The sequence below is a fragment of the Budorcas taxicolor genome, chromosome 1, assembly GCF_023091745.1.
Source record: "Budorcas taxicolor isolate Tak-1 chromosome 1, Takin1.1, whole genome shotgun sequence".
Classification (NCBI taxonomy): domain Eukaryota; kingdom Metazoa; phylum Chordata; class Mammalia; order Artiodactyla; family Bovidae; genus Budorcas; species Budorcas taxicolor.
Window position 1 is genome coordinate 42,936,519 of NC_068910.1, and position 12,537 is coordinate 42,949,055.

At 37.2% G+C, this 12,537-nt stretch overlaps 1 protein-coding gene across 1 annotated transcript in view; it reads right to left on the minus strand.

Annotated features, from left to right (window-relative positions):
- Positions 1-12,537, minus strand: part of RAD18 (RAD18 E3 ubiquitin protein ligase) — a 113,273-nt gene that overhangs the window by 36,834 nt on the left and 63,902 nt on the right. Inside the window, exons 10-11 of the mRNA XM_052647438.1 lie at positions 10,459-10,596; positions 5,642-5,819 (exon numbers count right to left, since the gene is read on the minus strand). Coding sequence (XP_052503398.1) covers positions 5,642-5,819; positions 10,459-10,596 — 316 coding nt within the window. The remainder of the gene's footprint in view (positions 1-5,641; positions 5,820-10,458; positions 10,597-12,537) is intronic.

Sequence of the window (12,537 nt, forward strand, 5' to 3'; positions counted from 1 at the left end):
ACCTTATTTAAGTTCTTCCAGTTAAAAAAGTCTCTTTTTAATTAACACTGCCTAGAATTCAAGTACAGAATTTTTTTTTTTAATAATGACCTAAAGATTCTTCCAAAGAATAGCATGAGCACTATTCATCTCTACATGAAGATAAAGCTTCATCTCTAAGGTCACAATCAAAAGCATCTTTTCTTGTAAGTTAGCACTCAATAAAAATGTAGTTTTCTCTGCTTGCCAAAACTCAGAGAACAAGGGCCCTCTCTCCTTATGAAGAACAATAAGTTAATTTACAGAAATTTGGACAAGTCTCTTGAACTCCTGGAAACTGTCTAAGAGGTGTACAAAAATCTAAAATTCTTATCAACTTATTTATCCTCTGTCTTCATATTGGCAAGAAAGAATCAATATAACATTAATAATTCAAACTCTAAGAGAAGTACTTATTTAAGAGCTGAGAATCAGATTAGCAACAAACAACATCCTAATAATTACATGGATTGGATACATCTATTGGAACTTAAAATAAGATTATTCTCATCTGTCAGCCCGGCATATTACATAAAGTTTAAATACTGCTCTAACAGAAAGAAAAGCAATAGTTTATTCAACGATATAATAGTAAGATCTATAATCTGTATAACAGCACGACTGCATGAATTAAAAAACAAATCACAAAATAGTTACACTCACATTAAACCTAAGACAATATGTCTTGTCTCTTAAAAAGAGAAAAAAAGAAGCATAAAAATTATGCTCTGTTTTAAAAATGCTCCTCTATCTATGCATCTATATCACTATCTTAAGAAGGATGTACATACAAAGGTGTTAATATGAAAAGTCATTTCTGGCTGATAAAATTATAGAATTTTACTTTTTATTTACCTAAATTTTCTATTTTCATGATAAATATGCATAACATCTAAACGAAAAGTACTTTGGAAAACTCTGTACTTTAGAACAGAAGCAATAAAACTTTCATTAAAAGAAAAAAAATGAGAAAATTTTTGCAAAAAATAAAAGAAATAAAGATAGGAACACCTCAATATACAAGGAATAAGTCTGATTCTAGAAGGTTGATTCATGGTCTGAAATGAACAAGTGGTAAAAAAAATACAGATATGTACCAATGATTATTATGCTTGTCAAAAATAACAGTATGAAAGAATTTCACAGTTGGAAAAGATCTGAACAAAGTCACTGAGTGTTGTGCCCCATCTTCCTTCCAACTGATGTCTGAATATCAAGGAAAATAAAAACTGGACCAGACAAAAACCACTAATCTCTGAAATGCTTTGATTCTACCAAAGGCATTTGGTTGTAATGGAGGAAGTGGAAATTACTTCCTGCATTGTGGGAAGAATAAGAGAAGGCAGAGATAAGAAGAAGGGCTCAGAAAAAGGAGACATCTGAGAGCAAACTTAGGGAACAAGCGATGGAGGAATGTCTTAGAGGAGGTGGATGAATTTGTCTTAAGAAAGAATATGTCTTTAGAAATGTCTTAAGAAATATATCTTTCTCTTACAATTAACAGGAAAGAAGAGGTCAGAAAGAAAACTTAAAATGGAAAGGAAGGTCTGGAGACAGGTCAGATGACCTCCCTTGGTGAGCTGGGAGACAAGATATTCATTCAAAGTGAGGAAATAGACATGGACAAATGGGTTGGAAATGCAACAAGGAATAAAAAGAAGACTGTGTCTCGATGGTAAGTGTCCAGTTCAGTTCAGTTCAGTCGCTCAGTCGTGTCCGACTCTGTGAGCCCATGAATTGTAGCACACCAGGCCTCCCTGTCCATCATCAACTCCTGGAGTCCACTCAAACTCACATCCATCGAGTCGGTGATGCCACCTAGCCATCTCATCCTTTGTCGTCCCCTTCTCCTCCTGCCCTCAATCCCTCCCAGCATCAGGGTCTTTTCCAATGAGTCGACTCTTTGCATCAAGTGGCCAAAGTATTGCAGTTTCAGCTTCAACATCAGTCCTTCCAATGAACACCCAGGACTGATCTCCTTTAGGATGGACTGGTTGGATCTCTTTGCAGTCCAAGGGACTCTCAAGAGTCTTCCCCAGCACCACAGTTCAAAAGCATCAATTCTTCGGCGCTCAGCCTTCTTCACAGTCCATACATGACCACTGGAAAAACCATAGCCTTGGCTAGACGGACCTTTGTTGGCAAAGTAATGTCTCTGCTTTTGAATATGCTATCTAGGTTGGTCATAACTTTCCTTCCAAGGAGTAAGCATCTTTTAATTTCATGGCTGCAGTCACCATCTGCAGTGATTTTGGGGTCCAAAAAAATAAAGTCTGACACTGTTTCCACTGTTTCTCCATCTATTTCCCATGAAGTGATGGGACCAGATGCCATGATCTTCGTTTTCTGAATGTTGAACTTTAGGCCAATTTATTCACTCTCCTCTTTCACTTTCATCAAGAGGCTTTTTAGTTCCTCTTCACTTGCTGCCATAAGGGTGGTGTCATCTGCATATCTGAGGTTATTGAACGCCCAGTTGAGGCCAATTAAATGAATTTTCAAATGAACTAATTAAGCCAGGCTTACAACTTTCTAAAGTTCAGAACAGAAGTAGGGAAAAAAAAGATAAACTGTGGAATTTACTCCTATGATACAGCTTAAGAATTAGAATGAAGGAATTGGGGACTATGAAAGCATTTCTGAAATATTCAGTCCTAGAAGCTCAAGTTTTCCAGTATTACTGAAGAAAATTCAGTTGATTTGATCTTTATCAAACTAGAAATAATCACCATATATTTAATAAAGACTCTTATTACATTTATTATCTCATTTCACCTTCCCAAAAGATCTGAGATAGAAGGTATTTATATATGCTTTTTATAGCTATGGAAACAGACTTCAAAGATGGACTCCAAAATCAGCCAGCAGACCCTGACTCGAAGCCGGTCCTTTCTGGCTGCACCACCGGTGCTTCCCTTGCTCACTTCCTCCTTAACAATCTCCAACGGACTCAGCGGCCCAGTGGCTTGCCCTGGTATCAAACCAAATACCACTTCACTCACACTGTCCCTTAGCTTTAGTTTGTAGATTGTATATAAAGAACAATCTTTCAAACTTAAAAATCTTAATCTGACAAAATAAAAGGGCAAATGAAAAGAAAGACTTATTCATAACTTGAGATAGGAGTAACAGACACTGACTGCTTTCTCAAGGTCACCCAGGCAATCCTTATATTCAGTCTCTAGAACTAAGGTTCCAAAGTTTGCAAGTAAAAGTCAGTTATTTTTTTCCTTGCTAGAGCTGCAATTAGAAACAACCCAAATGTCCATCAACTAATAAAAGAAGAAATTAAATGCAAATCCATACAATAGAATATTATGAAAATAAAAAGGAATATAAGTACTGAAACATGATACAAAATGGATGAACCTTGCAGCCAATATGCTAAGTAAAAGAAGCCAAGTTACAGAAGACCACACATTATATGCTCCCATATATATGAAACGTCCAGACAAGGCGAGCCCACAAAGACAGAGTAGATCAGTGATTGCCAGGAGAGCTGGGAGGAAACAGAAAGTGATGGCTTAATGGGGACGAGGTTTCTTTTGGAGGGTGATGAAAATGCTCTAAAATTGTGGTGATGGCAGTGTAGTTCTGGAAACACTAAAAACCACAGACTGTCACTTAAATGAGTGAACTGTATGGTATGTAAATTTTACCTCAATAAAGTTGGTAAAAATTTGCAGTTAGCAGGTAGTTTCACTGGTCATAGTGTATGGGTGAATGTGTAAACATACATACATGCATTAAATTATAGAAGAATATAAGAGCTTACTTTAAAAAAATTTTCTAATGGTTTAATAACCCTCTCACAGTTCAGACAAACATGAATAAATTTGTCTGAGACCAAGACTGCCAACAAACTCATCCTGTTTTCCACACTCTCACCAGTAGATAAAAATCCACCTGGCTGCCATATGCCTCCCCTTTCACTCTCCTCCATTCGCCCCACTACAAATTTATAGAAATGTCCCATTTCATCCTGGCATTTCAGAACTTTCAGGGATCTCATGACTATGCTTAAAAACTCACTCTTCTTTCCCAGGACTCAGTTTCTCTTCCATTTCTACCCTGTATTTTGGTAAGTTTTGTGTTTAAAAACAACAATACTTACTGACCCAGAACTGTCCATCAGTGCCAGATCTTGGAAAAACTCAGGCTACCATGTGTTCCACCCTTACCCAATTCAGGATACAATGTTTCTGTATGCTCGGAGCAAAATGAGAAGATTCTCCATTCCTAATACTTGATTCTAAATAACCTGAAGCTGTTTCCCAAGAGCCCTAAGAAAATAGAGGATCTTTGGGTATATGCTTATAAAAATTTTCTTCTTAATTTGGTATTTTAGATGAGACAGAATCTACCGTTCTAGAGTACTGTTAACAATTTTTAAATGAACAAATAGCAAAGATCAAATAATTTCCAAGACACATTCACAGTGTAACATTGCTATTACCATTTCAGATTGGTAGGATTTATTCAAAAGGCAACAACACCTACCACTGTCAAAATGATGTGAAAGATGTTAGAAACAAAAGTTTTCTATAGGAAGAGCTCTACCACAGCTTTAGGTGTATAACAAACACTGAGGAAAATGTACAAACCCAATAGAAACTGAAAAGTTTGATCAATTATGGCACAGAAACCCAAGAGAATGCTGGACCCACTTGAACACAAAATGGTAACAATACACAGCTTAACACTATGTCATCTTTCAAAATCACATAATCTTAAATTGTCTTTTAAAAAACCACTTGGAAAAATGACTCACCTTCAAATCTCTCATTAAAAAAAGGTTTCCCATCCATTTTATTTGCTCAATTAAATTCTTCCCTTTTTGTCTTTCTTGTCATCTCTACTTTCTAGTATAGTTGTCTTTATCTCCTTCACCCATTCTCTTGATAAAAATTTTTACTGTCAATCATGCCTTCTTTTCTAACTTTAGGAAAAATATCTCTGTAAAAGCTATATTTACAGCAACATAGATGGACCTAGAGACTGGCATACTGGGTGAAGTAAGTCAGACAAAGACAAATACCACATGATAAACTTATAACCTTAAAAAAGCATAAAAATGAACTTATCTACAAGAGAAAGAGTTACAGATTTAGAAAATAAACATATGGTTACCAGAGGGTAAGGGAGGGGGGATAAATTAGGAAGATAGGGACTGACATATACATATTACAATATACAAAAGAGATAACTAATAAAGACCTACTGTATAGCACAGAGAATTTTACTCAATACTCTGTAATGGCCCATGTGGGAAAAGAATCTAAAAAAGAGTGGATATGTGTATATGTGTAACCAATTCACTTTGCTGTACAGCAGAAACTAACACAACATTGTAAATCAACTATATTTTAATAAAAATTAAAAAAAAATTTTTTTAATTAAAAAAGAAAAGGCTACAGAGCAGAAAACAAAGTCCCCTGTGATTGCAATACACACCCTCTACATTCTGCCCTGCTCCCTTTGTGAACCTTACAAAGTGGCAGGAGATGCTGGGAGGAGAGGAGGAACGGTGTCAGGCCTCAGCAGTTTCTGGTTAATTTTGCCTGTCTCTTAGCATGCACAGAAAACAGAAATCTAAAATAATCAACTACTGCAAGTTTCTTACCTTTTGAATGAATCTGATTCTGATGAAGAAAGAGTTTCCTCTTGAATATCAGTACAACTGGAAGAATCATCTTCTCTGTCACACTCTAGTTTCCCTGGGGAGTCCAGCTTTGATTGAGGGAAGCGGTTTGTTTTTACCGAGGGTGTATCCGATAGTTTCATTTTATTATCTTCCTGTCCTACAAAAGAAAAACGAAAGAAAGGAAAAAAAAGAAATATTTAAGAGTACCTTAAAATTTATAACCTCTGTATATTTACTATTTCCACTACATTTAATATTGCTATTTGTACTTGGTAAAATAGAAGTTTATGTAACACTGACTCCAAAACTCTAGTTTTGGAGCCAAAGAATGAGCACTACACTTGTACCATTTGCTTATACTGTCCACCCATGCATTTCCAGATTCATTAATTCAAAAATAAAATTTTCTTTGAAATCAAGAGTAGGGAGAAACTTATAATTCTAATGAAGCTTTTATTTACAGTGAAAGTGAAAGTGAAGTTGCTCAGTCGTGTCCGACTCTTTGCGACACCATGGACTATAGCCTACCAGGCTCCTCCATCCGTGGGATTCTCCAGGCAAGAATACTGGAGTGGGTTGCCATTTCCTTCTCCAGGAGATCTTCCCAACCCAGGGATCCAAGCCGGGTGTCCTGCATTGCAGGGAGACGCTTTACCATCTGAGCCACCAGGGAAGCTCAAGAATTCCTGCATATTTCATAGATTAGAGAATAGTGATAAACATAGAAAAAATTACAAAAAAGGATTAAAGATTCAATTAATAAGAGAACCACAATCTTTGTCACTGACTGCTGTATGGTAGTGAATCTTTCTGGTCATTTTCCTAAATCTGTTACACAGAATCTACTATTCACTGGAGAAAAGAAAAGCTAATCAGACATAACCAAGGTATCTGATTGATCCAACACACATCACATTTCTACTCACCCCTTGTCATATTCTAATTTCTGAGGTCTCTTATTGCAGATCAAGGCCCAGGACAGCTGAGGGGATACAGACAGTGTTTGCCAGAATGTGACCTGCAGGTGTGACCAAAGGTCTGCAAATATGAGGGCAGAAAGTCATCTCCGTGCGGGAGTCGTACGTGTGCAGACCCTCCCTCGCCATGTATGGCAGGGCTGTGCTGGGACCTCAGCTCTGCTGGCTTTAAGGTCAGGGACTGAGTGAGCACCTGACCCCCTTGACATGTGCCATGAGGACAGAATCTCCTCTTGTGTGTTTGCTCACAGGGAAGCAGAGCTTTTACACACCACTCATGCACTCGTGGAGACAAGTGACCTTTCACAAAGGACACCAACAAGAACTGTCGAAGTTTTGTTAATAAGGAGAAAAATTACGAAAAAGGAGTGAGACATATTCTTCAAACAAACAAACCTTCCCAACTTCACATGATCAAGATTTTTCAAAAAATAAGTATAACTTTTTGTTACATTGGAGAATAGCATACATCACACAAGAGTATAATTTCTAAAACTAAGCTCCTGATGTTGTCTGGCTTTCACTAAGCCTGCTCATTACGAATACAAGCCATATCCTCTAAAGTTTATCTGGGAAAATGATGGAAATGAGCAGCTAACTAAGACAGGATTTCTAGGATCTTCTCTTGCAAACAGACACCTACGACCAGGTTAAAAGGACACAATGACCCACTGAACCCAGGTGACTCTATCACTCAACTTTCTGGGCGAATACAATCAAGTTGGTAATCCAGGGAGAAGGAATTTAACATAAGAGTATCTTTTATTTTTACACCTGATTTATATTCTTCTCTTACTTCTTTCACGTAAAGAAGATTTTAATTAACGTCTGTATTTTTGGCTGTGCTGGGTCTTTGTTGCTGTGCAGGCTTTTCTCTAGCTGTAGCGCAACAGGCATCTCTCTACAGTGGGTTCTCTTGTTGCAGAGCACGGGCTCTAGAGCATGCAGGTTTCAGCACCTGTGGCTCCCGGGCTCTAGAGCACAGGCTCAACAGTTGAGGCACACGGTCTCCACTGCACCTCGCCATGTGGGATCTTCCTGGACCAGGAACAGAATCCATATCTACCGCACTGGCAGGCGGATTCTTTACCACTGAGCCACCAGGGAAGCCCCTTCCACTCTTACGTAAGCTTATATAGGATAAGTTTCCTCTTGCGGACAAGTATCATTCGACAAGCATGGGCAGTGAAAGTCAGGATCTCAGGAGAGAACTCCAAATAAAGCCAAACGCATGAGGCCCCAACATTAAACTTCCCCAAAGACACGCATCAAAAACAGATGAAGGTTTTACTTAAGAAGACATATACCTCATGCACTTATGCTGGCACTCTGAAGAGCCAATTATTGTAAAGAGCAAACATTACACTGGCTGTATGACACTGTGCAAAGCCCAACCTTTCAGCCTGTTCCATTCTCTCTCTCTCTCACACTCCCCACTCCTCCCAGACACACGCATCCACACACAGCAATCTATCGGCAGTGCTCATCTCTGAACCCTAGAGAGAGTAAAAGTCATGCATACGTACACAAAGAACACGTAAATCCTGAGTGTAAGCAGTCAGTCATATTCAAAAGACAGTCAACCAATAAACAAAAACATTCTCTTTATCTGAGATATTAAGCTGGATTTTCTCAGAGATTAAACTGCTTTCTGACAACATATTTTAATAACAGCATGAACTAAGTTGCTGACAAAGACCACAAAGAATATACCTAAAAAACCTTGTACTCAGTCAGCAACCTTCTACACAACACCAGGAGAGCAGAGGACAAAAATAAAGAATGCAATAGCACCAAAAGGATAAACTACTTTGATGTCAACTAACCAAAGCAATCCAGCAATACAATGCAATCCCAATGGATTATTTTTTGACAGAAATAGAAAAATCCACCTCAACATTCACATGGAATCTTAAAGGAATCAAATGGCCAAAACAACCCTGAAAAGGATGAATAAAGCTGGAGAATTCATATCCTCTGACTGAAATTTATTATAAAGTTATGGCAATTAAAACAGCATAGCACTGGTATAAGAACAGATATACAGACCAATTAAACAGAACACACAGTACAGAAATATGCCCTCACATATACAGTCAACTGATTTTCAAAAAGGACGCCGAAAGCATTCAATGGGGAAAGTATAGTCTTTAGACAAATGGTATTCAGAAAACTGGATTATCGACATGTGAAAAGGATGAAGCTGGACCCTTATTTACACGATATACAAAAATTAACTCAAACTGGACCACAGACCTAAATAAGAGCTAAAACTATGAAACTCTTAGGAGAAAACATAAAGGAAAACTTCATGACACTGATTTTCCAACAACTCCATGAATATAACAACAAAAGCATAGGCAACAAGAGAAAAAACTGATAAATTGAACTTCATCAAAACAAAGCACTTCTGCTTCAAAAGATACTATCATGGAAATAAAAAGACAACAGAGAAAAAGTTTATATAATGAATTAATATTCAGAATATTTAAAGAATTCCTAAAACTCAACAACAACAACAAAAACTAAGCCAATTAAAAAATGAGCAAAGGGCTTAAACAAACACTTCTCCAAAGAAGAAAAACAAACGGCAAATAACTATATTAAAAAATCTCAATCTCATTAGTCATTAGAAAAATATAAATCAAAACCACAATGAGATACAAATCCATATCTACCAATATGGTTTCAGTAAGAAAAACGAAAAATAACAAGTGATGAGTGTACAGAGAAACTGGACTCCTCAAGCACTGCTGATGGGAATGTAAAATGGTGCAGCCACAACAGAAACTAGTTTGGTGGTTTCTAAAAAGGGAAACAAAGAATTATTTTAAGAACCAGAAATGCCACTGCTAGGTATTTACCCAAGAGAATGGAAAGCAGAGGCTTGCACAGATACATGAATACCAATGCACACAGCACCATCATTCACAGTAGCCACAAGGTGGGAAAAAACCCTTACAAATGAATGGATAAACAAAATATGGTCTATAGAGGCAATGGAATATTATTCGGCCATAAGAAGTAATAGATTTCAATATATGTTATAAAATGGGGACCCTGAAGACATTATGCTTAATGAAATAAGCTGATATAGAAGGAAAAAAAATACATAATTTCACTTTTATAAGGTACCCAGTAGAAGTAGATTCACAGACACAGAAAGTAGACCAAGGATTATACTAAGGGCCAGTGGGGAAAGTGAAAGAGTTATTATTTCCCAGGTTAGTTTTGAGTGTAATAGTGGTGACGGTGACACAGCATTGTGAATGCATTTACAGCCACTGACTTAGGCTACCCACTCCAGTATTCTGGTCTGGAGAATCAGAATGCAAGTCCATGGCCTTGCAAAGAGTTGGACACAACTGAGCGACTTTCACTTCACTTAAAGTCCTGGCAATATAAATATAATATTAATTTCAAATTTTTACATGGGCTAAAATTAAGGAATGTGCAATGTATTAGCTTTAGATATTTTAGCAAAACAGTCCATCCAAAGTAAATACCAGTGAACTATAGTAAAAATAATTTATTCTCTTTGTAGGATATTTGAGGATGGGCAGCAATAAATCCTATACCTCAAGCTTAAACAACTAAGAAACTTCTGATTTATCATGAAAGGAAGAGGGATTTTTAGAAACTGTACCTTCAGGACACCCCCCCCACTCATTTATTTCTGGAGTAATAAATCTGGTTTACATCCAACAACTGCTACATGTCTAAATATACTAATAAGTCCAAAGTAAAGTCTTTTGATTTTATTTTATATTAAAAATAGTAAAATTCAATATACTTCTGTTTTTAATTAAAGTCTCTTACCCACACATACAGAGGATAGTTTTTCTGTAGATTCATCCTCTCCTTTTGTTGCTTTTCTTTTGGACATTCCAACAGTCTTTCTGTATCCTTTTTTGGCTTGATCCACCAGAAGATGAAATTCATCCTGATGTTTTTTACCTGAAATTCAAAAGAGGTCAGTAAATCAGGACTATAAAAACTACATGCATGTCTACAATCGACAAAGTGAACATCAAGAATAATCAAGAAGAACATAAATGTGCTCAAGAACAGCACCCTTTGAACTAATTTACAATGAATTTAAAAGGCCTGGGGTGGGGCAGGGGTGGGGGGGATGCTGTGGCAACCTTCTTTTATATTAGTATCTTCTCCTTGTCTCAGATACAGACTTGAAACATAACATTCCTAGCTTTTATCTGTAGGTTTCTTCCCACATCCCATACTCTTTTAAAAAAGCTTTTTGTTAGAGCATGAAAGAGGCTGTTTTCTTAAATATTTCCAAAAGACACCTGTCTAACTTCTAAGATATAACAGTACTAGAAGGAAGAATATTAACTGAGTTTAAAAGTAGAAGTTTCTAGGAAAGATGGATAAAAACAAAGAATACCCACTTTAATTCCCCCTTTTCCTTCACATTTCTTGCCTGTTTTCTAACAGAACCCCTTTAATAATCTAAGACCCCCACCACCATCAATCTATCTTGGTATATTATAATTAATCAATCTTAATTTACTAATACTTCAAACACCTCTGAAGATAATTTAAGCCTGACCTCCAGGTCACCACTATTAATGTACATTAATTTACTCAATAAAGAGTAACCACTCATTGTTAGAGCATGGATTTGAGGACATCTATTTTTGATTCTGAACCAAGGTTCAAACAGCTGAGGTTGCACTTAAACACTGCTGCTAAGTCACTTTAGTTGTGTCAGGCTCCGTGCGACCCCATAGACAGCAGCCCACCAGGCTCCCCCATCCCTGGGATTCTCCAGGCAAGAATATTGGAGTGGGTTGCCATTTCCTTCTCCAATGCATGCATGCATGCCAAGTCGCTTCAGTCGTGTCCGACTCTGTGCGACCCCATGGACAGCAGCCCACCAGGCTCCTCTGTCCAGAGGATTCTCCAGGCAAGAATACTGGAGTGGGTTGCTATTTCCTTCTCCACTTACACACTGTAGCAACCTTAAACACTTAAGTCATGGTCTAAAATGTTGTTGTAAATTCTATACAATTTTAGAGTCATACTGCAAATAGTTAAAAGTTTTTAAATTGTTTTCATCCAATAACCACCATTTTCTCTATAGTGAAATATCATGAATAACTAGATTTAGGGGGAAATTTGTGCTTCAGTTGAAAAACCATGCATTTTCTAAACGTACCGTTCCATATTTCTAGTCATCCCCTATGAGCTATGTTCAGCTCTGTAAATTGTAAATAACTAATGGCAATGGAAAATAATTCTTGCATACAAGTAGAATTCTGTCTGGTGAAGGCCCTCCCCTACTGTGGAAGAAGCTAGTTTTGCCTCTATTTGCACATTCATTTCAGTATTCCCTGATCTATACATGTGACTGTTCCTTGGACATTAGGGAGAGACTGTTCCTAATTCCAACATATTTATGTGTATGGTATGTGTATGCAAACTCCCAGTGAAACTAATGTGTTGGGCTGTAAAGTGTCTGGTAGGTTTTAAATAAGAGACTGGCTAAAATTTCAGGAACATATAAGTTGCCCATAAAGATTATTAGGAAAACTGAGCTCTTCAGAAACAGGTGAGATCTTATGATTAGGCAAGGGTAACAGCACTATGGGGTCTACATAATCTAATCAGCTCTGTTAACAAGTCTCCTCCACTGTTAACTTATGGATTATGGATTTAAGAATTACTCAAGAAATTTCCTAATGTAATCTCGTAACAGGTAAGAAGGCTTAATGACTTTGTCTTCTGAAGGAATAAAATCCCAGGTTTAAAACAGAGATTTTCTTTTTAAATCTAATTACCCCTCCAGCTAGACTAGAAACAAAAGTAAATGGCAACCACTACTCCAGCTTTGGCCCAAGAAGTCCAACAACTCCTGCTCAAAAAGTGAACAATGCC